This window comes from Melanotaenia boesemani, chromosome 18 (genome assembly GCF_017639745.1).
Source record: "Melanotaenia boesemani isolate fMelBoe1 chromosome 18, fMelBoe1.pri, whole genome shotgun sequence".
NCBI classification, from domain to species: domain Eukaryota; kingdom Metazoa; phylum Chordata; class Actinopteri; order Atheriniformes; family Melanotaeniidae; genus Melanotaenia; species Melanotaenia boesemani.
Genome location: NC_055699.1, coordinates 29417206 through 29440610, shown reverse-complemented (window position 1 = coordinate 29440610; position 23405 = coordinate 29417206). Strand labels below are relative to the sequence as shown.

The 23405-nt window shown below is 41.8% G+C and overlaps 2 protein-coding genes across 2 annotated transcripts in view; one reads left to right on the top strand and one right to left on the bottom strand.

Annotated features, from left to right (window-relative positions):
• Positions 1-184: 184 nt before the first annotated feature.
• On the bottom strand, positions 185-18594 carry zcchc2 (zinc finger, CCHC domain containing 2). Its single transcript, XM_041967625.1, has 14 exons — positions 17632-18594; positions 15573-15693; positions 15305-15375; positions 14025-14096; positions 13785-13885; positions 11970-12073; positions 9811-9873; positions 8066-8120; positions 7850-7976; positions 7022-7089; positions 6838-6920; positions 6591-6701; positions 4945-6522; positions 185-2638 (listed from the first exon to the last, which is right to left on the bottom strand). Exons 1-14 carry the CDS (start codon positions 18427-18429, stop codon positions 2577-2579), a joined length of 3414 nt encoding a protein of 1137 aa, XP_041823559.1. The 5' UTR covers positions 18430-18594; the 3' UTR covers positions 185-2576.
• A 3337-nt stretch (positions 18595-21931) lies between these two features.
• The window catches only part of si:dkey-225n22.4 (collagen alpha-1(XXI) chain), a 99964-nt gene continuing 98490 nt past the window's right edge, over positions 21932-23405 (top strand). Inside the window, exon 1 of the mRNA XM_041968603.1 lies at positions 21932-21980. The gene's annotated coding sequence lies outside the window, so the exon portion shown is untranslated. The remainder of the gene's footprint in view (positions 21981-23405) is intronic.

Sequence of the window (23405 nt, the reverse complement as noted above, 5' to 3'; positions counted from 1 at the left end):
TTGAGCAAGTCAAGTGATTTATTAAAAGAAAAAGCAGGAAAAATAATGTTGGATTTGAAGTTTTTGTGTGTGGGCACCAGGACAAGGCTTCATATCAGCTGATTTACTGTAAAACAACCTATCAGTGTGTCCAACAAGCTTAATTACATAAAAACATTTTAACTGAAGACCACAACCCACAAACTCCCATTTTTTTTATATTTATTGCTTTTAATTACAGGAAAAAAGGTCAACAATTTGCATAAATTTCAATCCACTCTAGAAATATATCAGACCTCTTCCAGTACACAGATATCAAAGTACAGTAAACATAAGAGCTGAGGGTGGCAGCAGAGTGATCCCTTACAGATCTAAAGTACAGCATTTTTCAAACCGGTCAGCCGACTGTACACCGGACCTCCCTCCATCCATGCAGGCTGATCCATGTGGAGACGCTCAGATCAACTGCAGGTGGATTTCCGTGTCCACCACAAGCGTCTCCTGACGGTCGCATTCAGGAACAAACAGGTGAACAAGCAGTGATGGTGGACAGACGTGCAAACTCAGAACATCCACACAGCTCTGAAACAAACATCCTCTCATCCAGCTGCTGCCTGGAACGGTTATTTCAGAAAATAACGACTTGGCTTTAGAGCTGCGACAGAAAACACCTGCAGATGTTCCTGAAGGACGACTACACTGAGAAGTTTAGTCTGTAGATCTGTTAACTAGGAAATCTAAAATGTTCATGTTTTACTGAAATAAAGAAAGAAAAAAGGCAGCTTTTATGTCCATGAAAATATTTAAACTTCAGCTCATACTGACGTCACGCTGCTTAATTACAGCTTTCTGTTACCTCATGTTAGCAAAAGCAACAAGTGGTTTTCAGTCAACTTCTGCACGATGCTACTAGGCTAACCAGCTGTTCTCACAGATGTAAACTAATGGCTGCTGTCGGGTGACCACTGAGGCCATCCTTCGGTCAGGAAGCAGCTGGTGATAAATAACCGGTTCAGTTTTTCCGGCTAACAGGCGTCAACTGACTGAATGCAGAGGTAGAAGCGACTAGAACAAAAACGTGTCATCAGGGCAAATATAAAACATTTAAAATGAGAGAGGGGGAAAAGACTACATACTAACACTTCATTACAATCCAAGTTTCATTAGTTTGAAAGATTTATCACCTGAACTTATTTTTAATATATATATATAATTTATTCAGTGATGTGCAGAGCACCGTTGTCTAGAATTATTCTTAACGTCCCAAAATACCTTGAAAGAACCTCAGAGGACATGAACGACGTGACTACTTCAAATCAAGTGTGCAAGCTCTTCAAGTTTATCTACAAATGTCTAACCAAGTGTTAATTATCAGCTGTCATTCATCTTAGAAATAAACGTTCAGCAAGTCCAGGTCTCTTTCAGAAGTCTCTCAGTGTTTCAACACATGATGTCCTCTTCCTTCTCAAACCCCGTCAGAGGCTAATCAGTCTTTTTTCATACATCGTCACTTGTATTAGTGTTCCAGCAAGATTCGCAAAGAAAATACTGTCTGTGCTGCTGCGCTTAGAGGAGGTGGGCTTACAGGGGTTAGCACCACCAGTCTCACAAAAACCTCATTTCTTTCTGCTTAAGCACAGTTAAGACGTCAGGACCGACCTTGTTTCAAAAAAAAAGAATGGCAGTTTGATCAACCACAGATCACGTCCGACTACACTGAAGCAGAATCAGGGCTGAATCATGTTGTTTGATTTCCACAGCATCTAGAGTTCCATTTAAAACACTGACATCTCTAAAAAAAATAAAAATAACCTGTGCATTACATCATACCAAAACCAACGGCTGACTGGTTTGTTATTTCAAGTTGAACTCAATCCTTTCATCAGCCTGGTTCTGCCATTATTGTGCACTTGTGTTCTTGCTCTGCCGTTTATCAGTGCATTTATCCAACTTAAAAAAAAGTACAAATGGAAAATAAGAAATTAAAAAGCAGCAATTAACTTCGAAATAATCCATATATCAAGTGGCAGAGACACTTTAGATCCAAGTACTTTGATACGAACTTCTTAGCTATGACAAAGCTTAGATTTAAAAAACCTGACAAACAGGAAACTGAAGATAAAATTAATCTTTCTTACATTAATTCTGAATAATGATCTTTGAAAACTGCTGTACAATTCTGTCACAATAAAATCCGACATTAACAGTAATGAAGAAAAAGCATAAATAGGCTCCTTTAGAAACAAGTGAATAAGAACATTTGAGCTGAGACTGAAGTCCAACTTTTGTGAAAACAAAAGAAAAATCCCCCAAATCTCTCAGCTTCCTAATAATTAAGTAATAATTTAACCTTTTCCAACCCTCAGTGCAAAAGCATTAAAAAAAAATAAAAACTGAAGGGGAAGGGACCGGGAGTCACATGACTTGTCTGCGTGAGACAGTGAATCATCTCCATGGGAACCGGATGGTTTTCAGGCACATGTACGTTAGGCTTTGTCTGCCGAGCCCTTGGCAGGTCAGTCACTTTCTGATGCTTTAGTGCATTCACTACCTGGAGAGCAAAAGACAGGAGAACAACTCTTCATCCTCCCTCTTCTTCAGTCAGCATTGTCAAGTGTTTCTGAAACGTGGGATGCTGCGTACTTCAACCGGAAGCCACCTGCAAAGCATCAAACATCAGTCAGCTGCAAAGATTTCTGTGAAATGTTCAAAGAACCTGAACGAGGTTTAAGGATCTGGACTTAAACCCTTCGCTGGTAACACTTCAACTACAACTAAATTATGTTCTAATACAGAAGTGTAATGAGATATTTAAAAATAAAAAAGCCTCGTGTGCATGCGATAACGTGCTCTGCTTTACCCAAAAACGGGCTACTTCTAAACAAGATGCCTCTATTTCCTTCAAGTTGCTGAGGTCTGACCCACTGGGACAATCTAATGTCTGTAGACGGGATGGTTGTAGTTTGTTAGCAGAAACAACTGAGGATGTGACGGTTGTTCAGGCGGACGACCAGTCACGTCTGCTGGATGGAGCCATGCTTCCTCAGGGTCAGCTGGTCACTGCTTTCAGGTTATGTAGTGACACAGGACACATTCAGCAGATTGCTGGAAAAGGCTACCAGATTCCTGTGGAGTGCAGCCGGAGTAGACTTCACTCCAGGGATCAGCAACTCAGGTACTGGATGTTTTACTGCTGCAACACACCTGATTCAAACTCATTGTGTCGTCTTCTTCAGTCAGCATTAACAAGTGCTTCTGAAATGTGGGAGGCTGCGTATTTTAACTGGAAGCTACCTGCAAATGATCAACATGCTTGTGCAGAACCAGACAACAAGCAGTTAGAGAGCACATTTATTTTAATTAGGTGTGTTGCAGCAGGGAAACCTCTAAAACCTGGAGGACAACGGAGTTACCGATTCCCTGCTGAACAGAGCTTTGTTGTTCGGTCTCTAGAACATAAAATTCACTTTAAGGGAAAACCCCAAAACGTTATGTACTGCTGTTTATTGTTTTTTAATTTTATTTGTTTTTAATGTTTATTTTATTTTGTAGGTGTTCCTTATGATTATCTGCTTTGTTTTCTCAAAGTCTCTCTACAGGTGAAGCAGCTGGTTCTCTGGTTTTTCTGTTTCGGTTTTTAGTTGTTGCTGTTTTCTATCTTTGTATCTGGTCAAGAATTAATATATAATTCAACAACAAACAAAACTATTTAACAATAATATGTCAGTGTGAAGGGAAGCCTAGTATCGTATCGTAAAGTTTCCTCAATACCTTCACTTTCCATGAAACATGTCTGAGGGAGATGCTAGTGTGAACAGAGATGAGATTCAACATGGCGGCGCCTGACTGCTGACAGACCCGACAAACTAGCCCTTTATTATAAACTTACCTGTCAGGAAGCTCCACTCAGACCACTGCTTTAATGTAACCTGGCTGTGGCTACTAGCTAACCCTGTTGAAAAGACAGGGTAACTGTGGGATTGAATGGAGTCAGAGCTCCATCTAGTGGACAAATGATGCAAGGACATCATTCTGCACGACTCCCGACTCTTAACAGCATTTATTCTTATTTTTTATGAGAAAATAAGAAAAAAATCGACGTATAATCTGCAAAACAACGACCGATATTGGCCATTTTAAAAAAGACCGATTAATCGGTTGGGCTAGTTTACTTGCTTTGTACCACGTACACGCGGCCAGTGTTGACGTGAATGTCAGTGTTTACCGTGCACATGGTCCGTTTTCAAGCACGCCCCTTTTGTAACTAAAGAAACTCTGTAAACCCACAACGGCTGAGTCAAGAAATGGGAAACCACGGCACTTTCTTTTGCTAGTTGTTGTTCACAATGTATAATTTTTCATGGGAAAAATTAGGTGTTTCCTCGGGACGCATCGATAGCGAGTTTACTGCGTTTTTTCAGATTTTAATGCGTCACCTAGTAACATCACTGCCATGGAAACAGGAGTTGTCCTGCACTGACCAACAGATTAAAAAGTTATTTCTTTGTTGTTTGTCACAAACAAACATGAGAAACCAAGTTTTCATGTTTACATTCAGAAAGTAGCCGTCAAGTAGTCACACAGGAAAAAAGGTGCATCAGTTATTGTTTTTAAAATTACATCGAGGCCACTCGAATCTTAATTATCCTAACACAAGTCCAGGCAGAGGTCCTGTAGCCTTTTCCATCGGTTTTCTCTGAGAGAAATCCATAGTTAACATGTACTGCTGTTCTCAGAGCTGAGGGGAATTAACTTTGTTTCTATATTATTTTCTTATCCTGGCATCAAAAGATAGTAATACATTAAACTTAAAGACTTGTTCATGTGATTTTACACATTTGTAGTGTTGGGAAATTAACAATCATGATTATTTCTCTGACAATAGTCACAACAAACATTCTATCATGGCATCCCTCGTCTAATCTAAGTGGAATCTCTCTGGACGAACGGCCTGTGTTGTGTTACCTTGCTGTGTGGAGTCCATGGAAGGCTGGTTGCAATCCTGAGCGTAGTGGCCTCCAACCCCACAGTTGTAACAGGAAATGTTCCCGTTCTTCTTGTTGACCCCACCTCCCCCCAGGGCAGCAGCAGGCAGCATCCCCATGTGATTTGCGTACACAGGCTGGTAGATCCGCTGACAGAATGATGCCACTGGTGCCATATGCTGCTGGAGAGTGTAGTTTGCAGCAGCAGCTGCCACCGCCACGGCAGCCTGGTTGCCCATCATGTGTGATGGCACATCTGCATGGCTGTGAGAGTGAGTGTGCATGTAGGAGGATGGGGGGGCAGGGGGTGGGCCGGTGGGGAAGAAGGGGGGCAGGGAGGCCGCTCCATTGGCTTGATGAGGAGGGTGGGCCTGAGTGAGGTAGCTGTTGCTGCACAGGTTTGTGAGGTGGAAGAGAGATGGAGGAACGCTGAACACCTGGCGAGCTGCTGCTGCCGCCACCGCCATCTGGTGAGCAGGGAAGAATAAGGGGATCTGACAGCTGGACCCCCCCGCCAGACTGCCTCGACTGCCACAGTTGTTATGACAACCACAAGTGCCACAGCCCATCGGCTGCTGCTGTTGTTGGGGAGCTGCTGGCTGCTGGGTTTGCTGAAGGGTTAAAGGGTTGCCAGGGGCAACAGGGGCACTTCCACAGGAAGCAGTGCTGCTGTAGGAGGCGCTGTCGCTCTGTGCTGCGCTGTGGGTAACTGCTGGGCTGAGGCTGGGGGCAGGCCCTGGGGAGTGTGTGGTCACAGCCTGGGGAATGGCGCTCTGTCCGTTTCCCAGAGACGGAGCTGCTCCACTGGCCACGGGGGCTCCTAAAGTAGGCATGATAGAGGTGGGCACAGGCGGCAGGGTGTAATGAGAAGGCATGCCGGTCAGTAGGGGCAAACCATGTTGCTTGGCATGAGATGTCTCCACCTGTGGCAGAGAAGAGGCCAGGCCAGGGCTGACGCTGGCTAGGTCTTGACAGGACAGGACAGGAGAGGAGAAAGACGTGGGGCCTGAAGACATGACATTCAAGGCCCGGACAGGAGCCGGGTGTGAGTGGAAAGTGTGTGGGGCAGCAGGAGGAGAATCCCTACCAGGAGCTCCATCAGCACTGCCCTGGCTGTGGGGCAAAGATGTCTTGAATCTCTGAACTAATGGCTGCACACCAAGGTTGCCTGGAGGGTGGAGGCTGACGGATGAAATCCCAAAGGTTGGAAGCATGTCCCGCTTCTCGGGGTCTCCGACAATTCCAGGGCCTTGAACGGGCGGAGGCACTAGGGACAACGGCATCATCCCTGTCCCACCCAGAGGCTTCCCATCAGGAATGATGCTTTGGTTGGGAGGAGAAACCAGTGGTAGACCGGAGTCCGGAGGCCCGTTAGGAAGCACACAGGGCAGAGAATGCATAAAGGAGAGAGGAGGGAACTCTGAGCTGGTCTCTGAGCTGTTGGAAGACAGAGGGTGGACAGAGGAGACCTCTCCCAGCACTGCTGGATCAGCCTGATGGGTGAAGATCAAGTCAGGAGCAGGATCCTTACCGCCGTCGTCAGAGTGGCTGTCTGTGTCTAACATGGACAACAAGAGTTACACTCGCACCACATCACTCTTACACCACCTTTGCATTGTGTGTCACCTTTGTTGTTGTCATCCTCGCTGTCCAGGCTCTCCAGACCTTGGTGCTGAGGGCTGGATGGAGAGCTGTAGCTTTCTGATGATGTTTCACCACAGGTATCAGGACCAGAACCTCCACCGGGAAAAACATCACAAACCAGAACATTTATCATGATGCACAGCAGAATAACTGTAAAACTGACCACATGGAGTCTGCATTCATGTTAATCAGAAAAGAGGAAAAATAGTCCAGCACGTCATCCACTCACCTTTTCTCTGAGGTTGCAGGCTTGTTGCCAAACTACCGTTGGTCATTAAGGAAACCACTTTGCCTTTCCCATCGCCTTTATGCCTGCAGACAGACAGGAAGAAATAGACCCAGACATTAAACTTTAAAAACATTTCCAGTAACTGGCCAGCTAAACGTCTCTTTTGTAGTGATGCATCACCTACCTGTCTGTGGGCAGAGATTTGCTCTTGATCTTCGAGACTGTGTGGCTTCTTTTCTCTGAGTCCTGGTGCTGGAAGATCAGAAGTGACAGGATTTCAAAGCAAATAGGAAAGTGTTTTTTATTAAACACATTCATTGTGATCTCTGGAGATTTCGACCATGTCTCCCTCCACAACAAAAAAAGATATCACAACTTAACACTGTGATATTTTCTGACCAGGATATCTGTTAAGTGTTTCCTGTGTACTATATTTTTGCATCTAACAGTTTAATTTTAGTTGTTTTTTTTTGTCATTTCTAATGGTGCTGTAACTCTGAAATTTAGTCTGGGACTAATAAAATACGTCTGATTCTGGGAGTTCTGCTGGTTCTGCTGCTCTGCCTCCACTTTTCTGCCTGTAATTTACATTTTTGCTGGTGTAAGCGCCGGATGGAGAGCTGTAGCTTTCTGATGATGTTTCACCACAGGTATCAGGACCAGAACCCCGATACCTGGGGTTTAATGAACCAAAAATGAAGTTCATTTATTCATAATATATATCTTTTTTTTTTTAATAATCTGATTTTTTTCCTGTCAAATATCGGAATCAGCATCGGCTTATTGTTTGCAGAGGGATTTAGTTGGAATGTTTGTTACTTTACTTTGTTTCTATATTATCTTTGCAAAAAAAAAGTTATAAATAAATAAAGCTTATAAGACTTATAAGGAGTGTTCATGTGATTTTACACATTTAGTGTTGGGAAATTAATGCAGAATGATCGTGATTATTTCTTTGACAATCATATGAAGAACGTCTATAATCAGGGCATCCCTACTTCCTTCCTCTCACCTGTTCAGCCTCCTGGCTGCTCCTCAGTGAGCAGCTCTTCCTCCGTCTGTCTGCGGGACCATTGAGCTCTGCAGCATGGCCTCCCCTCTTCTGTGTGTCCCCCAGGGGGCCTTTGGCACTCAACAAACTGGCAGAGAGGATGTTGAGGATGTTTTAAGTAGAGCATCTTTTCTACTTTTACAAATATAAAAATGAAGCCAGAGGCGGTATACTCACAGCTGACATGGACTCTTGGACCCGTGTTTTTTCTTGTGTCCCTGAACATATGACTCTGAGGGTGAAAACACACACACACACACACGAGTGATTGGTCTAAATACATATAGTAATAACAGAGCAGCAAATATAAAATAGTAAAGCCCTAGTGCCTTATTTTAAATGTTATCAGTTCATGAAAATTAATGTTTCATTCATAATCAAAGATCTGTTCATGCCTCCGGTTAGCAGAGGCCTGTACGACGAAGCTGGATTTTCTCTTAATCAGGTAACTATCCACTACTAAAACACTGGTTCACTTCTTACTGGGGTAACTTACACTGAGTGGCCAACCTGCTCTGGAGCTGGTTGTGTTCTGAATCAGATCAATGGCTATAAAAGCGCCACCTCCTGACCAATGAGTTCTCTTGGAAGAATGATATTGCTTATAAATAGAATACACCTGTGGTCTGGTAGCTATATCATTACATGCTCCGCAGAAAGAAAAATTCACAATGCAAATTCAGAAAAAAATTAATTAATTAAAAAAGTTATTTTATTCATGTATATTTTTTAAAATAATTGTCCGATCAATCGTTATCAGAATTTTTTCTACCAAATATTGGAATTGGCCAGTTAGGCTCTATGTGTAATAAAAAATATGTTGGATTTATTTATGGTTGACATAAACAAAAGGAAGTTGAGATAATTTTGTTCTGTTACTTGAATTAATGGATGATGAATGGAATATAAAGTATGACTCAGCCATGGAAAAAAAAAAACCTGAACAGGAGAAAAAACATTTATTGAAAATCCTAATAATCGTTTAATAATCGAATCAAAGCAACCTGAATCGTAATCGAATCGTGAGGTGTCCAAGCTGGCTCACCCCCAGTCCACGCTCTCGCCTTTGGCCTGGACGATGTGTCTGAATTGTTCTTATAAGTAAAGAATAACCGTCTGCTCCTCCATCGTAAAGTAAGCTGCTCTGCAAGTTTCTCCAGGTCTGAGAACACCACCCCTTTAACGTGAGCTTGCACCGATCAGGATGGGAAAACCCTGAGTTGAATTACCAAGCTGATAACCAGCTTCCTAGTACCTGTCAACCCAGGTAACGGAGAGACATCCTGGGTATGCTTCGTAAGACAGGCCTCAGGTCTTATGTGAGACATGAGCAGGGCTGGAGTTGTGGTTCTTGTTGGTGGAGCTGATCTCAGACCAGCAGACATCGGCGCAAATATAGCCGTGAAATATGAGGATTTGAACCAGACTGAACTTTTTCCAAATGATGTCCAAAAATAAACATTGTGCATGCCTTCCTACGTAGCCAGAGCCCTGACTGCGGCCCCTGATTAGTGGCCTTTTCCTGCACCATCGGGCCTCATTTGGAAATTCTACATGCCAAGAATTCCTTTTGTCCTTCCATCATATATATATATATATATATATATATATATATATATATATATATATATATATATATATATGTCTCCCTCTCTCTCTCTCTATATATATATATATATATATATATATATATATGTCTCCCTCTCTCTCTCTCTATATATATATATATATATATATATATATGTCTCCCTCTCTCTCTATATATATATATATATATATATATATATATATATATATATATATAGAGAGAGAGAGAGAGAGAGATAGATATATAGATATATAGATATATAGATAGATACACACACATCTGCTTCAATCCATAACAAAGCAGCACCGGGGAGGGGAGCTGTGGTACTTCTCACCTTCTTCCTGACTGGAGGCATCGGAGCAGTCTGGTTGGTAGGCCTTTCCTGGCTGGCAGTTGCCTTTTGATAAAGATACATAAATAATAACATGAAAACATCTGGACTTCATTATGAACATCTGTACAGTATTTGTGTAACAGGAACATTTAAGAGTCTTTAATGAGACGATTCTTTGCTTGTTTAAAATTTAGTGATGGACTTTTTTAATTTAGTGGACGTTTCATTGATGAAATGAAAACGAACATGTCTCAACAATCAAGACTTTTTACTGAAGAACAAAAAGCGCCAAAGATTTAACTCAGGCATCGATCACTAAAATGCAGCATTTTCTGTGGATATTTATTCCTTAAAGGGACATTTTCTGTTTACTGGCAAAATCCACGTCTCTATGCAAACTGTAGCTGCTGTATTATAAACGCTGCTAATGATCTCGTTAGTGAAGAATTTTGATTTGTTTATACATAAGACGGGTAAGTGGTAGGGAAGCGCCATGAGACCCAGCCGTCTTGAAGCTACATGCACCAAATGGCACCAATGTGCTTTCCCTGCGAGTCAGCGCACACTGATTGACACACTGGAGGAGAGATAGGCAAGAGAGGCTTACTACCCTGGCAAGTTGGAAAATCTCTTAAATTGGACCATGCATCACCAAAAAACATGACAAAGAGGGACTTAAAAGGCAGCGTGACCAGATGATACAAAAGAGGAGGATCGACGTCGTGCTAGCCTTCCAGGTGGAAGGAGGAAGATTTTTCAAAGGGATGCTGAAGTTGTGAGCGATATCCTCCATAAGTAAGGGTTGGGATTTAGAAGCATACACGTCAACGTTCCACTATGTTTGTGTCTATTCTTGCTGCAAATACCAGAAGCATGGCAAAAACACTCAGTACTGGATCACCCCAAGGGGGAGTGTACAGCACTTGGACTGTGAAATAGTTAAAAGGTCAATCTACTGGTCACACTGTATTTCCGGGCCATCAACCCCCAAAATGCTTCCAAATCCTTGCAAATTGTTAAGGCATGAATGTTTATCACTGCAACGGGAAAGAAAAATCATCTAGATGCCGGTAGTAGTTCATGAGCCTTGTTAGCACCTATGTCAATACTGCAACTCACGCATGCGACAAGTTACCTCACGTCAACCCGGCTTTCAGTCGCAGTAAACGCCGGCTTTCAGTCGCAGTAAACGCCGGCTTTCAGTCGCAGTAAACGCCGGCTTTCAGTCGCAGTAAACGCCGGCTTTAAGTCGCAGTAAACGCCGGCTTTCAGTCGCAGTAAACGCCGGCTTTCAGTCGCAGTAAACGCCGGCTTTCAGTCGCAGTAAACGCCGGCTTTAAGTCGCAGTAAACGCCGGCTTTCAGTCGCAGTAAACGCCGGCTTTAAGTCGCAGTAAACGCCGGCTTTCAGTCGCAGTAAACGCCGGCTTTCAGTCGCAGTAAACGCCGGCTTTCAGTCGCAGTAAACGCCGGCTTTAAGTCGCAGTAAACGCCGGCTTTAAGTCGCAGTAAACGCCGGCTTTCAGTCGCAGTAAACGCCGGCTTTAAGTCGCAGTAAACGCCGGCTTTAAGTCGCAGTAAACGCCGGCTTTAAGTCGCAGTAAACGCCGGCTTTCAGTCACAGTAAATTCTGTACTAAAAGCAGGTGGGAAGACTCTGTAAGCTGCCTTATACTGTTACAAAAAACCAATGCTGTGTTGAGAACAGTTTCCTCGTTGATCTGTTCCAGCTGTGAGAACACTTCTTCTTTCTAAACACAGAGGAACCACATCTGACAGTTTGATAGGATGCAGTTTGCAATATTTATTATTATTATTATTATTAATATTGCAAACTGCAGTATTATTGCAATATTTTTCTGCAATACGTGTTTGAGAAAGTGAGGTGCTAGAATGCACTAAACAAACGCGATACATGATTCCAACAATAGATGGAGGTGAAAATTTACACAATGTCCCTTTAAGAACAAAAACATGGGGAACTTAATGAGGAAACTGAGCAGTTGGAAAATAAAAAATGTTTAAAAATGTATATTTCCTTTGTTAGATAGTACGGTATCCACCTCACAACATCCACATCCAGACATTCCTCATGTTACGATACAGGGCAACATTAACTCAAACACAGCACCACACAGGAAGAGAAAAAGACTGAACTCACATCTACAGCAGGTATGTTTAGAGCAGTGACTGGAATCCCCAGCGAAGAAGCTGCAGACCTTCCTGGTCTGTCTGAAAAGTGGAGGAGCAGACAGGAACCTTTCCCTAGAGGACACGTGGAGACAAAATGTTCTTTTAATGTGAGAATATCACTGAGCAAGTGAACTGAATGAAGTCACTCCTGCACACATGTGAAACTAATTAATATATTATTGTCTTCAGGCTGAACGACAACTGAAACAAAGTATTACAAACTATCTCTGAGTCTTTGTAAAGGTCAAAATGTGTGGCTGACACAAGCTACTGTAGTAACAGTGACACCTGCAGACGGCAGCAGTGAGGATGACAGGGTTGCATCCAGGATGGACTGCAGCAGGAAAACAGGCAGTTAAGTTTCACTTTCCAGTTTCACTTCACACTAAACGAGACTGAAGGACCAGTTTTCGTTCTGTGTGTGAATGAGTTGCATATTAAAAGGAAAACTTTGTCGCATATCAACCAGATTTTAATGCAGCAGCAGCTAACCTTTTTTTTTTATTTAAAACATGCATTTTGTAACCAAGTGTTTGAAGCTGTGGTTCCACCACAGGAACCAGTCACATTTTCTTCCCTTGTAGGAAGGTGGTGTGTTTTGAGACAACAGAGTATCTGGGATGGGGTTTGCAGTGCTGAACATCTCTGATTGGTTGAGTGTTCCCAGCATTTTATTTCCACCTTTCTGTCAAAATGTCTCACATCTAAAAGCCACTATAACTCGTAACATAGTGTACTGCAGGAAACACTCAAACTTAGACCCCACAAACTGCACATTAAGAGCAGGCTCCAGAATAGACAAGAAAAGAGTGTACGAGTATCTGGTACGAGAATCGAGAGTTAAAAAAAAAAAAAAAAAAAAGGCAACCTGAACAGACTTCCTGGTGTGACACTGTCAGAACCAATTAAATCGACTTTGATCCCTAAAATGCACAGATCAGGGATGAAATCATGTTTCAGCTCCATTTAAAAATTGTTTTCTGTGTTGTTGATTCTGTGGAATCGTTCTTTCTGTCTGGTCTGGCATGAAAAACAACCATGACTCAGCTTTTTTCTTCTGTGTCAAAGCAGCCCAGCGATGGTTGTCTGCACCGACTTTCCTAAAACAACAGAGCTCACGGCACAACTTCGTATCCATGGTAACGTGACACTTCCAGTTTCCAGCCTCTAAAGCATTATGGGAGATGTTCTTCCAAAGCCATGAGTATTACTGAAGCAGAAGGACATGAGCTGGTATCCCACGCTGAACTGTGGTTCAGGATGGAGGAGGAAACGACCCAGAAAAAATAAAAAAAGATGACAGAAGCAGAATTAAAGGACCACAGAGACCATGGTTCATCCTCACAGCTGCACTTTCAGTGTGTTTATGTGACCTGATATGACGTGAATACCAGAAAACATGTAGCCCATCATGTTTTACTAAGAACCAAGATTTTAAAGACATGAATTATTAAAATGTCTAAAGAGCAGGATGATGATGGACAATGGCTACCAGAGACAGTCCTCCTACATTCACCAGCCTTGTTAATACCAGGCTGGACCCCATTTTTCCTTCAGAACTGCTTTAGGTCTTGGTGGCGAAGATTCAACGAGGTGTGTGAAACCTTCCTCAGAGGTTTTGCTCCATATTGACATGACAGCATGAGTTGCTGCAGGTTTGTTGGCTGCATCCATGATGAGAATCTCCCGTCGCACCACATCCCAAAGCTGCCAGGGGCTCCCACACATAGACCAATGAGAGGAACATCCCCACAGACTTGACTCCAAGCAAGGGTTAAATTACCTCAGGCTCTTCTCCACCTCCCTGCTTTCATACTGGTCCCCCTGGTTCAGAAGTCTCAGGATGCTCTTCTCAAAAGACTCTGTGCACTGATCCTTTGGAAGCTGTGTGGAGAAACAGGAAAGGTAAACAACAGAAAGAATGACCTGAAACAGGAGTTTTCACATCATCTGCTTCAGTTTGCTGACACAGCTGAATATGAACATGCTGCACAGCAACAGTTAGCTGGGAGAACTCGAGCACCTTAAGAAGGAAGTTCTCCAGTTCATGATGGGTTTTGGTCACAGTGCTGAAGGAAGAGTCTGACCACTTCACCTGTAACACAGCAGACGTTTACATGTTACATACTTGAGAACTTTTTTCTTGTTCCCAATGCCCAACGCCATCATTTTGCTCTTGCGGACATCTTGCAGCTGGTTCTCAACGCATCAGCCAAGCAGAACTTTCTTATCATGGAGCTCTGAGAAGTGTTGTGATTGGTCGGACATTTGAAGTAGGCGTGGTTAAGTGAAGTGGAACATTGTCACGTCTGCATTTCCGGTGATGCGAGGCTGAACGGATAAATTTAACAGCTGATACAGGGGGTGAGAAAGTATGAAAATGAATACAACACAAGCTATTTAAAAACACAGACACCGCTGTGTGCACAACCCTGCCAGGACGAAGTTATTCATTAAGTATGAAATTACCAGGTCAATTCTTCATTGCACATAAAAACAGACCCTCCACCCACCGCAGTAATCACCATACCGTTGCTGACAAAGCTTCTCGTGGAGTATGGAGTAACCGAACCAAAAGAAACTTTTTTCTAATAATGTGAAAAGAGTCCAACTCATCAAAATTCGTTACAGCCACGAGAAGCAACAAGTTCTGAGGCACCAAGCAGAACTTGGAGAAATAAAGCCTCATTTCCAACGGGTGTGGGCTGGAATAAATAACACGACTCAGAAACAAAAGGAGGAGAACAGTTTCTGTTCTTTCTTCCTGGTGGTGCTTCGAAACACCATTTTAAACAAAGATTTAATCAACAAAAAGAAAACAACGAGCCATTCCTCATTTGTTTTTATGCCAGGTCGCATGTGAAGTGACTTTCTTTCTCAACCAATCAACGAATCGCAGCGTGTCAAACTTTTATCCGGATAACAACCAGGATTGGATTACGTGATCGTATTTCAGAATCTGGATTTCCCTTTTGAACAACCCCTTTTCAAGATGACATCCTATCCGATAACTGAAATAGGATTACGTTTGAACAACCGGCCCCTGGGTGTTGTTTTTAAAAATGGCGGCTACCACACAAATTCAGTAAGAAGATCCATTCAAACGAGGGAGTACTTCCGTGTAACCGTCGCGTAGCAGGGCTGCACGTCAGGTCTGTAAGAGGTGCATGTCGGGCTACGGTGAGGATGCCTTAACCGACTTTACGCAGTCGCAGTGCGAGTATAAATCCAGCTTTACACTGTAAGGTACTTAAGGATGCAGCAGGCCAGTCAGTAAGACTGCTGCCAGGTGCTGCTACTTACCTCAAAGTTGTATTCCTTATCTGATCCGGTCCGAGAGATGCCCCTGAGCACAATTCCCTCAATATGCACTGCTGCCAACATCAAGTTTAGAAAAGACAATGTAAGTATAATAAAAACAACTACAAGCAGCATTTGTGTTTCAGTTGATACTGTTAATAGTAAAGTAACTAAATCTAGGTGTCGCATGTACAGATTTACACCATGACTACTTCAGCAGTAAACCAGGACAAACGATAAAACTTTGGTTCAATAGACGATTTCCATTCACCTTCTCTTTGTGCTGCCCAGCGACTGGAGCGTCGGCTCTGGGCAGGTGGGTGGGAGGACGCACACTCTCCCAAACTTGGCGTAGAGGTGGACAGGTAGCCTCCCTGCTGACCCATCAGCTCCTGGAGACCACAATCACACCAGGTTAGTTATAGGATCAATTTAGCTCATTTATAACTTCACTGTGATTGTATTTAACAGCATTTATACCAAGATCATTTTTAAATATTAGAGGGGGAATATTTAATTTCTAACTGCTTTGTAAAATATCTTCAGCTTTTCATAAACCATAACAACATTTTCTTCTGGCACAACCAGTGACTAGTAACATACAGCCCAAAGGGAAAATATTAACTGGGAAGGAAACATAAACCCAGTTAAAAAGCTAAGTGGCCAACAGCACATAAAAAACTAAATTAACAGCCAAGAAAGAGACCCTGAAGGGCAACTACAATGTGGCCGTCTAACAACCAACAGAGCTAAAGCACCTCATACCAGTATACAGTCCCTTTCACACTGGTAAAAATAACAAAAACGTCTGACAACTAACTGCAAAACTATTTAGTCCTGCATCTAAAAAGTCTGCCGTAGGTTTCAGTTCGGCTCAGAATCAATGGGAACATAGTACCTGGGTGTACATGCTCATTTTCACTGAGGAGACCCCAGTGGAGGCACCAAATAATGAGCACAGCTCACATTTTCTTTACGAAACACCTCTACCAACCCCAATGTCTTAAATGAAGGTGACTGCAACATCTCAGACAAAAGAGAAAAAATAGGTGAGAATAATTAGCCCCATCTGTAAGAGACAGTATGCATTTCTTTTTCCACAGGTAAAAAAAAAAAAGTGGGCACGATGCCAGAATTTTGATCCAACTTGTCTTTCTTTTTTGGGGCCCTTGAGGTTTCTTGATTGGCAGGTGTCATGGAGAAGAGCTACTCAATTCAGTCATACAAGGGCCACAGTCCTGCAGGTTCACACAGGCTCCAACACACCTCAGTAGGGCTGGACTGAGGTGTGTTGGAGCAGGGACATATTGAAAACCTGCAGGACTGCGGCCCTTGCAGGACCAAACTGAGTGATCCGGTCATAGATGTTTTTCCACCCAGACTCCCCCTCATTCTGCTTACTGATCTCTACATTCCCACTGTAGGGCCTGTTTGGATCAATTCTAAAGGTGGAACGAGAGATGTGTTTAGCAGTTTTGTTAGTATATTTATTTCTGATATTCCTGTCAACCTTCTGGCATTAGCTGACCTTGTCATTAACAACTGTAGCCCAGGCTTTTATGTCAGCAATCAACATTTCCTTTCTTCTCTATCTGAGAACTACACGTTACCTGATTTAACACTGCAACATTAACTAAAAAGCTCATTTTCACTCAAAGTAAAAATTTAAATTAACTGCAAGGTTAAGATATTTACTTTTAAAGTCCCTTTAATTAGTGACATAAGTGGTGAAACGTCCGTGTCAAAAGAAGACAGAAGTTTTATTTTTGTACTTAAAGTCAAGTTGGGCTAGATTTAATATATTTCCTTGGTTTTTGCTCCCAGGAGGGATTAATTTAACCTCCGTTTGATAACAGTGGAAACCTGCAGACTGTTCGTGAATCAGTTATTTTGTCGGACACAGAGCAGCTGTTCATATTTTAAAGCTTTTGGTTTAGCATCTAGATAAAGCTAAACTTCATATCCAGTAAGCTAAACAAGTATTTTCACTGTAAATGGCAGCACATGTCAATAGTGTTAATGAAAAGAGGATAGAGAAATGTCCCGTACACCTGAACATGTTGCTGTGGCCGCTTAAACCACCTGCAGAGTTAGCTGCTGGCTAATGTGTGATCTAACTCAGTTAGCATTAGCATTAGCTGAGCAATCAGTGACAGTTAATGCGAAGAAAATCCGTTTGGTTTATTCTTCAGCTTACTCTGTCAGTATGTGACTTAGCATGTTTAACAACTTTAACGATCTTCGCTCAAGTTCCTGCTTAAAAACACTGATTGAAGCCATTAACTAATCAGAACATTTCGTGGCCCTAATGTTGGTTCAATGCTTATTACCGTTGCCTGGACGTTTATTCTAAGCTGCCTCTGCCGTTTCTCCTCCTCTATTGCCAGCTCTATTTTGTCAAGCTGTCCTCGGACAACTTCCCGTTGGTGGAAGTGGAAAGCTGGGTGTAGTGAGGCCATGGTAAAGAGCAGCGCCAGCTGCTCCCAAGCCCCTGCCGCTGTGTAGCTAGCGGAGAGGTCGCAGGTCTGCTCTGACTGCCCGTACACATTTCCAACATGACACGGTGGATAGAAAAGGTGGTGGGGGTCCCTGAATGGAGGAAGGGAGTAGTCAAAATTTCTGTAGAACAACGCCAGGTCTACGCTGCTCAGTATCCGAAAGAGTATTCCAGCACATTCCCTGCTGTCCGATCCGAGGAGGGATAGGCAAACGAGGAGTTTGGACCTAATCACCGGGTCAACCACGTCCGTTAGAAGTCCAAGATCGCTCAGACTATTTGCCCGACACTCGAAATCCCGTAAAACCTGATAGTCTTTTCTTGCTAGATCCTCTAAGTAAGATCCCAAAAACCGTAGCTCCAGGGGTTGGCACATATGTAGCAGCCCGCACATGAACTCAATCCGTTTAGCGGGGTTTAGATGCAGGCCGAACCACTCAAAAACGCTCTCCTTGTCCAGCTGCGAGGCATGCACATGGGGTCTCGGTGACTCCTGCAGCCTTTCGTACACCGAAGAGGAAGATGCCGCCATGGAAATACGTTTGTGCTTCGACGGATCCAATGACTCGTCCTCCGCCGTTTCGTCACCTCCTTCCTCGCCCGCTTTCATCGGTAGCTTCATTTTCAGCATTATCAGCGATACAGGATAGGCTTCAAACTGTAAACAATGGACTAATATTCATTATTTATAACTTACACCACGTCGTAATACTGAAAACTGCCACCATTTAAACGGTATTTTACTATTAGCTAATCATCTGACGCGTAGGTGGTGATGAAGGCTCTTCTGTTTTTTGTTTTTTTTGGAAGTTTTTTTCTTCTTCTATTCCTAATTTCCGGTAGTGATTATGTTTGAACAGCTCGTTGCTGCCATCAGGTGGTTGTTAGTGGATTCGTATTAATTTTATCCACACTACTGGCAGTTTTCAGCTTTAATTTGGATCTGTTTTCACCCTACATGAAATAAATGATCTAGTTCACACTGCAGTTCAAAAGTGACACATTATTAATGGAAACTGTGCTAAAGAAGATGTCCTACATTTGCTTGACAGCTGAGGTCAGCCATAAACTTTAAAGAAATATAGTTATTTGGTGTCAGACTGAAGATCACCTACAGCGTAATCCACATCTGGCTCTTATGATTTTTTTTTTAACCCACAGATTAAAATCTTCTGATTGATGTGGTGCTGGTCCTTTTTTAAAGTATTTAATTAAATTAACATGTAGTATGTTAAACCTAAAATATGCATATTTTCCTCACATTTTGTGTATTAAACGCCAGATAAGATGAATTAAGTATATTAAGTAAGATTATGGAGACAATTGTCTATGGACAGCTCTTGTGTGGTAACATGGGGAAGGCCTCCATCAGCGCTTTTGCCAACTACACAAACAACTGCTGTTTTTCTTCCATTGCTTCATAAATGAGTTTTGTAATGAAACCATGGTAAGATTAATGCATTATACACAGAAGACATCCACTCATCCACTACAGCTCCACATGTCCTAACAAATGCGCAATTTCTCTTTGTCACAGAATAACTCATTTTTAATTTAAATAACTAAATTTTTAAGCTAATTAAAAAAAAATCAGAAGATCACATTTAAAAAAGTCATAAAATTGATATCTCAAAGAAAAGCAGACAGCAGGAAAACAGAAAACGTGCATTTCTTCAGCTTACTGCACCTTAACAACAATGGCATCCACCTTTTTAAAAAGGGTGTTTTAGTATCCCCTCTTTTCACATTACACCGACCCAGTCCGTTTAGCCATGGCGAGTCCTCCTGATCCTGAAGTATTCCCCGAATAATTCATTATTATGCTACTATACCTCCATTGGTTATTAAAATGATGCATGAAACAGTAAAATATCAGCACACAGATGTGATAAATGAGGACATGACTAATGTTTGTTAATCCTTCCTTTTTATACAAAGCTATTCTATTCTATACTCTCCCAATAGATAAATGCAGGACTTACTGGAGTAGTCAGAACCAATCTTACCATAAACAAATAAAATACTCATACCTGAGCTGCTGCTCCTTTCGAAGTGTTTTTGAACACATTCTGTGTTCTCCATTATCAACTCTCACCTTGGACCGTGCATAAAGTCACTAAAAGGTTTTCTAATCTGCTGGACTGTGGCTTGTTGTTAAAGCAGTTCTACAAACCAAATATTCCTAAATTACGGTTTATTTTCATAAGTGAAGTAAAATGTGGGAAATGCTCTGTTGTCCCAGTTTGTTTGTTTCTATCGTGTCTTGACATGCTGTGTGTGATTTAATTTTGACTAATGGAAAAAAATTAGTTATTTGAATTAACTGTGGCAGAATTTGTCATTAATTACACAGATTTATTTTTAGAAACAAAAATGACTTACTGAATTCTAACAGCAGCTCTTCGAGTCTTCAAGCTCTGCTGCTTTACTACGACAACCACCACTTCTGTATCAGCCTTTTTCCAGAGTAAAGTTAACTGAAGGGTTAGCCAGAAATGAATGAATGGCTTGTAATATTCTGTCTTGTATTCAGTGGAAAATAATAATAGAAAATTAATCTTTCACATGTACAAGAACCACACAATGCCACTATCCTTTAGACCATCAAAGGAGCTGGTGCAGTATAACATGTAATTCTTGGGTTTGAAAATAATGTTTCGTGTTCTAGCACCAATTTAAAATAATATCCATCCTTAATTGTATAAATTTGATGGTTTTTTCAGCTCATTTGACAAATAATCCTAAACATAGGACCAAAGCAACAGAGCTTTTTAAGTTAAAGAGCTGCGACATGGATAAATCAGTGACTTTTATGTATAACTTAACTTGACTAAACATGTTCATATCCACATTTAATGAGATTTAGATTCTTTCAACGTGTTAAAGAGGGTGCATCAGACATCTTAGTTTTTATGTAAACGTGTTCAAAAGACAGCTGACATTTAATCATCAGTTAGACAACACTGCCCTCTGGAGGATAAATGCGTAATTACAATCAAACCCCCACCCGCCATAAACTCAGCAGTTATTTCAGCTGCTTTATTTACCCAGACCAGCATGATGTAGTTAGAAATAAAGTGAAGACACTGAGGGTCTGAAAACACACACACACACACACACACGCACACACACACACACATATATATATATATATATATATATATTTTTTTTTTTACCGCCGTCTGTGACCCTTTTCAGCCACTTCCCCATCAAATGTATGTCAATGTTGTCCCGTTCCTCCAGCAGGGGGCAGTGTTAAGTCAGACGTCCACATTATTGTTGGCAATCAACACTCATCTTAACACAACTTAAAACACACACGCAGACACGCATATATATATATATATATATATATATATATATATATATATATATACGCGTGTGTGTCATGTGGAATAAATGAGTAATGAGTCCAATGTAAGGCTCTTTAGGTGGGTGGGACAGTTGCCCTTTAGAAATCTAATCCATTATTTTATATTATGAAAACACATTGCCTTGTTTTAAATAAGACGAAAAAACTATTAATTACAATTCTTGAATTTTGTTTTGTTGTTTTAAGATATTTTCTGTCAAAGTGAGAAACAGCACTGAACGAAGAATTGACGGGTTAGTTTCTTTTTCAGCTCAAAGGACTTGAAATGAGTGTTTCACAACTTTTCTTAATATATTTCTCACTTCTCTTTATGCCGAGATTTTTTCTTATTTCAGGAAATCCTACCAAGTGTTATTATCTTGTTACACTGGCAGATTACTTTACTTGATTATAGTCTTAATCTTCTCAAGTTAAGTGTTTTTTTCCCCCTTGAATTAAGATAGCTAATTTTTGCAGAGCTACCAGGACGTCTTCCTCTTGAGCCTCTGATGGACTCTCAGCCCACACAGTGGCTGAAAACTGCAGTGTGTTTTCTCTGTTTTATACAGTGAGAGTAATGTTGAATTTTATAAAAGACTGAGTCTAGTTTATTCATTTTTACACTGTGGTCACTACACATTAAATATACGTTCACATTGGTCTATGTTATTTCACTTTCTGTAGCTGGCCACAACTTTCAAAGGCTGCCCTGACACTCCCACCCCCTCCCTCTGCCAACCAGAAGCTGCCACTGCAGTCTGGACTTGTCTCTCTTCACCTTCTGCAAGCAAAGTGAAGCCCTCACTGATTCCAGCTGCTGACAGAGGAAGGTAAGACCCTATTAACACTGTTTCATTGTTATACAACTGGATTTTATGGAGGGGGAGACCCACAAATGAGACAATGCTTCATCTGTTGCTTTGGCAGCAACTATCAGCCTGCAGGATGATGAGTGGAGAAGCTACATATACAGTAAAGCAGCACACATCAGGCTCTGTGGTTATGGGCCAGGGAGCTCCTTAGCTTTAGAGCAGTCCCTTTCTGTGACTCTTGGCATTTCAGAGTTATGCTGTTAGTTTAGTTTGTTGCCTGAAATAACTTCTAATTGCTATATGTCCAAGTGCAGAATGAATTGGGAATGATGGAGGTGTGTGGAATGGTTTCAAAGATGGATGTGGGATGAGGCAGGGTATAATTTCATCATGGAAAGTTTAATCATTTTGGTGCCTGTCCTTAGGAGTGATTACCTGTCATCAAGGGGTTTCTACTGTGTCTTCATGTTGGTTGCATAATCTGTGGCCTTTTTCATAAGAAGTGTGCCGACTTCTGTTATACCTGAATGCATAACAACGTGTTCCTACAGACTGTGCAGGTAGTACATGTGGCTATATTTTTGCTGTTAACACAAATCAACTAAGCACAGCATGAAAAACCTCTGGAAAGCAGTTACATGAGTAAATGTATGAAATGACACTGATTAAAATGACCCAGAAAACGCCGTGTGATGGAGAGTGGATGTGTGCATTTTGGGATCATGTGGCAGTCCCAGAGCGGCTCTCTGCATCATCCGCAGGGCGATCTGAACTCCCGGAAAGCTGCAGCCAGTGAAGGCAGCTGATGCGGTTACTGAGCTGCACTTCTGGTTTGCCAAATGTAGAGTGAGGTTTTAAAGGAATTCAAGTTTGGAACTAACATGTACAAATGTTTGCCTGTAATGAATAACTTGCTTTAAAATATGCGACTGAAACATGATGGTATGGACATAGAGATGATTTTAAGAGGAAAAAGAAAATTTGTCCAGTTTTTGAGTGCTGTGATAGAGACGTAATATCTTAGTGGAATATTGTCTGAAATGCATAAATCTCATGTTAACAGAAACTATAAAGTATTAGAAAAACACAAAGTGAGGTGCATGCTGCTCACACAAGAACACATATCAACTGAGACCATCCAGATTCCCTTCTGCCCCCCACCGTTATAATGTAGGGTAAGGCTTTCTTCACACTGTAGGTGTTAATGCTTGTTCCTGATTTTTTGTTGTTGTTGTTTTTGCTTGGTTGTTTACATGATAATTTAACATGACCTTCAGAATCCAACGTGAACAGTCTGCGGCCCTGAAGGGACATGCATGTGCAGAAGATGTGACGTCACACACTCCACACTGTTTACAGAAGTAAATATGGCTGCTATACAAATCAATGTGTGTGTACCGATTCTGAAATTGTGCAATCAGAGCAGACAAATTACATTATATT

Bases quoted from the DNA above. Each gene is read 5' to 3' on its own strand.
- zcchc2 (XM_041967625.1), bottom strand. From the start codon at position 18,429: ATGCTGAAAATGAAGCTACCGATGAAAGCGGGCGAGGAAGGAGGTGAC. The intron at 7,090-7,849 runs GTGAGAGGAAGG...CTGATCTTCCAG, and splicing joins GCAGCCAGGAGGCTGAACAG to CACCAGGACTCAGAGAAAAG. The intron at 2,639-4,944 runs GTAACACAACAC...GATGCTTTGCAG, and splicing joins CATGGACTCCACACAGCAAG to GTGGCTTCCGGTTGAAGTAC.